This window comes from Cibotium barometz, chromosome 30, assembly GCF_041138505.1.
Source record: "Cibotium barometz isolate CiBa-2024 chromosome 30, ASM4113850v1, whole genome shotgun sequence".
Classification (NCBI taxonomy): domain Eukaryota; kingdom Viridiplantae; phylum Streptophyta; class Polypodiopsida; order Cyatheales; family Cibotiaceae; genus Cibotium; species Cibotium barometz.
In genome coordinates this window covers 14,595,733-14,601,715 of record NC_141075.1, presented here as the reverse complement: position 1 = coordinate 14,601,715, position 5,983 = coordinate 14,595,733, and the positions used below count along the sequence as shown (strand labels likewise).

The following is a 5,983-nucleotide window of genomic DNA, read 5'->3' as shown; positions in this document are numbered from 1 at the left end:
TGTGGGTTCAATAGAAGGAATTTTTAAAATCCCATTTTTCCACATTTTTTACATACAAAAGGGTATCATTTAAAGGGGGTATTCATAGGTTGAATAGAAAAAGGGTATGTTTTATTCATGAAAACTTCACAGATAAGGGATTTTTAAAATAGGCCTTGAACGCATGTGATACTGAGGGTTTATTTATAGTGAACCCCCCGAGCATCTCTTCCCCTTTGATCACTTGTTTCCCACCCTCCTTCTATGAGGCGAGTTTGTATCTAGCCCGTCGTGGTTATACTTAGCCCCCCCTTATGGCTGATTTTTCTTTAACTAATTGAAGGATCTTTTTCCTGAGGAAAAAAAAACACAAGTCCTCAATATTATAAGAAATCACCCCCCCCCCCGGATGAGGCTACCCCATAGAAAGAGTCCAAGAGGAGGTTGAAACTTCCCCAAGAGGCTAATACACATGATGTCCAATCAAATGCAATAATCTTGCTTGAAAGTCTGTAAATGCAAGGTTTTGTAGTAATAAATGAAAGAAAATACATGTTGCATGATAAATCATAGCATAAAAGACATGAAGGATGACATTAATAATGGTTTCCTCATGGGATAGAAGTACTTGCATAGTCGTGGAATATCCCTAGCACCTCATAAAGATCTCTCCCTATGGCTTCCTTTATTTTAGAAGGTGAATTGTTATGTAGCTTGTATGGGACTACATGATGTAAAAGAACAACTACTACAGTTGTGTGAAGATCTTAAAACCTCACATCTACTTGATGATGGAAAAGACAGAATAACTACTACTTTATGCAAAAAAAAACAACTACTACAGATGTGTAAAGCTCTTGTATGGTACGTTGAAGCAACTTGGATCTACTATTCCTTAGTTTTGACAATGCATGTGCCTTCTAACTGCATGTCATGTCACATGTGCTCTATTTCCTTAAAAAAGGCGAGTTGCCTTAGTCCTACAACAAATTTAATTTTGGAAAAATGTCCTTCAAGTTGATGGGAGAAAACATTTATCATTTGATAATTACATGAAGTAAATGCTTGTTCAAAATCACCATTTTCTCTTCAATCCATGTGCTGAGTTGGATTCACATAAGGTTCACTCAAAAAAAGCTACGATTGGATAACCATTTCCCCTTTTGCCCATGGTGACTCGCTAAGAAGTTTCGATGAAAGAAGTTTTTGTATCCTGAACCTATAGTTCTCTAGTGACATAAATGTTGGACAAATTGATCTCCAAACTCTAAAGTATAGACCCTCTAGTGAACTCCAATCTCCTACCCATGGTGCTTCCCATCAAGTTTTGGAGAAACCATTTTTCTCAACAAATCACAAAACTTAACTTTAGCCTCAAATTTTGAAGGTTTTTGTTGAGGGTTTGGAGTTTTCGGATCTAAAATAAAAGTAAAATGTCTTAATTTTTTGCCTCGCCCGAAAGCCACAGTCTAAGCTTCATCAGTCTCGCACGTTTTGTTAGCTTCAGCTCAAGGTCGTCTCTCTAATATAAACGTAGCTCTCTCCCACACGTCTCTCTCTCTCTCTCTCTCTCTTCCTCCCCTCCCATCTCTGCAAACACCCCAAGCTATGGGCCGAGCCCCCTGCTGTGAAAAAAAAGGCCTCAAGAGAGGCTCCTGGACCCCTGAAGAGTATGAGAAGCTCACCTCCTACATCAGTGAAAATGGCCATGGCAGTTGGCGTGCCCTTCCTAAGAAAGCTGGTATGCTAGTATTGTATACGTATTATGCTGTGTTAATTGCAATTTTGTTAAATGGAACTAATCAACTTCATGTGTATGCAGGCCTTCTTCGTTGTGGCAAAAGCTGTCGATTAAGGTGGACTAATTACCTTAGGCCGGATATTAAACGAGGAGAATTCTCTTCTACTGAAGAGAAAACTATCATTCAACTTCATGCCTTGCTTGGGAACAGGTGAACGATTGTCCTACGACTACTTCACTAAGCTAAGCAATCAATGGTGTGTATGATATGGAACAATATGCTGTGTTGTACCATAATTTTGGTCCATTATGTAAACTAAATCATGGCTCACCTATCTATAGTACTTTATGCTCTCCTGATGACCACTCATCAAACCAAGAATTGGCCTTCCATTATTCTCCATCAACCCAAGCTACAAAACTATTTTGGACTGATGATCTATCACCTAATGCCCATAATCATGTTAATTCCTTCAATGATGCTTTTGAACCTCTTCTCTCTACAAAGCCATCTCAACTTGGTGTTGGTCTCCAACCTGTTTGTGACAAGGTTAGTGGACAGATTAGCTTGTCAAGCCTAGCTTGTTTTCAAGAACTTATTCAACCTAATACATTAAACACGAAGAGAGAGAATAATAATTTAGTTACCAGTACCCATGCATTGGCTTGTGCTATGAATTCTGACAGCTTGTTGGGAGACCTAGAACTGGTTTCAAATGAAACTTTTAGTGCCCAAAGCTCCTTTTCTGCTAGCGGTAGCAAGAACAATGAAATTAGCTACAGTGCTCTACTAAGTGAAGAATATGGTGATTTTTATTGGAACATCGTGCTTAAAGAGGTGGTGGATTTCCCCATGCAAGAGAAAATTGAAGCAAATGAAAGTACAACAATCTGAAACATAGCACATTGATCTATCTACATATCAATGAAATCAACTCCATAGATTTGAGCTACTCTGCATTACTAACAAGATGTGAAGAAGTTTGGTTTTTCGGGATGTTTTCTATACACAGTGCCATTAGTCTTCATCCCAAGTAGTTGCACATAGTGACACATGATGGAGAAGGCTCACTTTCTGGTTCCACTTGGGGCTTGCTCACACCCAACCACAAGCAACCTCAAATCCAAATAGATAACAATTTTAAATGTAGTCCATTTCAAAAATTGGAGGCCAAATTTCAAATTTTACAATTTGATTTGTGTGTAGACTTTGTATTGAGCCCGCAAGAGTTTAATTATCGTTTGTAAAACAGTTTTTAAATAAATAAGTGTGATTAAAAATGGGAATTGGTTCCCAACCAATTGGAAACTCCAACCTCTATGTAACCTTGAAATACACTATCTAAGTTCACATGGATTAACTAGCATGAATATCGATCGATTCAACCAATGTATTTTGATTATGGTACATACGTCTAGATTTTATTTGTACTATTGTGTCAAAAGCATAGTACATACCCAAAAACAAATATTTAATGACTTTCTTGTCACTCTAAATATGTTCTTGTCATTGGAATCTACCTTTTAGTGAGGAAGGCATAACTTGAGTATATCTGGACTGGGGGGGGGGGGAGTTCACTATTAAGAAATCCTATGTATCACGTGCATTCAAAGGAGTATTTTGAAAACCCCTTCCACATACATACTTTTGTGAATAAAATGACCCTTTTTTCTTCATATTCTTACGTGATTTTTTTCAATATTGGTTTAAAAAACCCCCTCTTATAAATGTAATTATATAAATTAATAAACCCCTCCGAATGAACTCATATACTAGACTTACATATTTTTAGGTAAAGCTCATGGGGAGTATACCAACTCCAAATTTGTCAAAACTGGTGGATTTTGAATCTACTTTTTAAGGGATTTCCAGTGGTATTTCCATGTAGGGGTTTTGATGTAAGATACATAAGGTTCACCACAACCCCCTTTTTTCCTAGAAAAGTGATTACATGGCTCTTCTTAGAGGTCCCTTTTTTTATTCTAATTGTTTTCTAATGAGACCTTCTCTTTTACAAGTACCTTGTTTTCAAGGAAGAACAAACATACAGCCCCTGCATGGAAGAGTGTCATCACCCTTGCACTCTATGATCCTCCTCATAGCACCAAGAAGTTAAAGATGCTAGCATGTTTTAGCCTTCTAAAACATTGAGAGTCATTATAAGTCTCTACACTATTTTTAATAAACCTTATAATGTTAGAAATAACAAATAATCATACATCAATAATGAAGTGAGATAGGGTATATAACTGGTTTGACAGTAACTAATATCCCACATAGGGAGTTCATTTTGAAGTTATTTGATGCCTATAAAGGGCTTCAACAACTAATAGAGAAATATTTTTTTTGGCTATTTATGCTAATCTTGTGTTTCTTAAGCACTTCTCACTGATTTTAATCATTAGCATTAGAGTAATCTCATACTTAATCACTGTAAGACCCTTGTAGGCCATAATAAACTTTTTTGTATCATGCATGTATATAAAGTTTAAAAGTGATTTTTAGGCGATTTTGGATGTTTGTGCAAAGTCTCATATGGGCATGTTCTGACAGTGACTCATCCCACCTTCACAAGTGCATACATTGGGATTGATTTTTGAGCATGTTATGGATTGAATTAGAAAAAGTTTTGTATGTATGAAATGTAGTCCTTATCACATAGAACAACTTTGCTAGAGTGAAGGTTTCATACTTTAGTCGTTTTCAATCTAGTTTGATGTCTTAGATTAGAGAAAAAGGAAGAAAATGCCTGTTTTTCATTCTCTCTCTAGAAAATTCAATATTAAAGTCTTTTTTTTGAGAATTCAGAGGCAAGTCTGGAGAGAGAGTGTCTCACGACGCTTGTACAGCTCGCCGAGGAGAACAAAACACTATCTCACGAGCGGAGGTAAATTCTCATCAGTTTTGGAGATACGGAAGCTTGAAGAAGGGTCGATTTTTCCAGTGATAAAAAAAAACAACTTTGCTAATCTTGTCGAAAATTTTTCTTTTGTTTTTTTACCACGTTTTGCAGCATCGACCGCGCGCCAAAATTTGCAGGAAAGGGCTGCGCGCTTTTGGAGCACCGTCTCGCTTTTGGCTATTTTTGGAGAACGCGTCTCTCTATATTCGGCATACCGCGAGTGTGTGGGTGACACGTATATCGTGAGACCTCTTGTGATTGCGATTATGAATGTGATTGAGAACGTGATTGCGATTGAGAGTGTGATTGCGAGTGTGAGTGTGATCAAGGCAGCCTATGCATACAAACGCTCGGGGGTGGTCGGGTGGTCGAGCTTCTGTATAGAAGTACTTTTTCCGTTGTAACCTCTCTTGCAATATAATAAAATATCTCTCTCTCTCCATCTATTTGATCTTGTCTTGTTGTCTACCAATATTCTGTATTGTATAGAACAGACTTGTTTCAAGTGGTATCAGAGCAGGCTGCATCCTTGAAGATGGCAAACTTAGAGGAACAGCTCCGAGAACAAGAAGCACTAATTTAGTCTTTGCAAGATGAATTGAGAAGGGAGAAAGCAGGGAAGGTAATTGTGAATCTGGTTGAAGGTATTTTTGTGGATTTAGGAATGGGTGAACCTTCGAACAATGGAGCTGGGGATGCAAGACCGCCAACTAGAAGACGAGAGAGATCTTTGGAAGATGATGCTCGTGAATATGCAATTAAGCAGGTTTTCAAGAAAGCAAAATTGAACGAGTTTGATGGCGAAAAGAAGACTGGCGAAGATCTTGAGGCATGGATAGAAGAGCTTGAAGACTTCTTTGCGCTACGTAAATTTTCTGAAGAATCAAAGGCCAAAATTGCAATTCTGCAGCTTCGAAGTGTTGCTAAACTTTGGTGGAAGTCTTATATGTAGACGCGAACGATTATGGGACCTATTTTGTGGGATGAATTTCGAACTCAAGCTGAGAAAAGGTATTGCTCGCCTCACTTCAATATGGAGAAGAAGATGGAGTTTTACGGCTTCAAGCAATTTGAAGAAGACAAGCATAATCTGTTAGTGGACGAATACAAAGAAAATTTTCTACGGCTTCACAAATACGCACCTGAGGTGACCGGCGATGCATTAAAGAGCAAGTTTATTGAAGGGCTACGAGACACACTACGTTTTCAAGTCAAGGGATCTGGATGTGTGGATTTTCTTGATGTTGTCGCTAGAGCAGAGAACTACGAGAAGATGGAGAAGTTCAATGAAAAGAAAGCAAACTCTGGAGCTTATGGCTCTAGGATCATATCCACAAGCCATCGTCCTCAGGGATCCTCA

The 5,983-nt window shown here is 38.1% G+C and overlaps 1 protein-coding gene across 1 annotated transcript; it reads left to right on the top strand.

Moving 5' to 3' along the window:
* The first annotated feature begins 1,587 nt into the window (after window positions 1–1,587).
* Window positions 1,588–1,935, top strand: LOC147621198 (transcription factor MYB16-like). The gene is made up of 2 exons (XM_086824507.1): window positions 1,588–1,720; window positions 1,802–1,935. The coding sequence occupies exons 1-2, from the start codon at window positions 1,588–1,590 to the stop codon at window positions 1,933–1,935; spliced, it is 267 nt and encodes an 88-aa protein (XP_086680633.1).
* The last annotated feature ends 4,048 nt before the right edge of the window (window positions 1,936–5,983 follow it).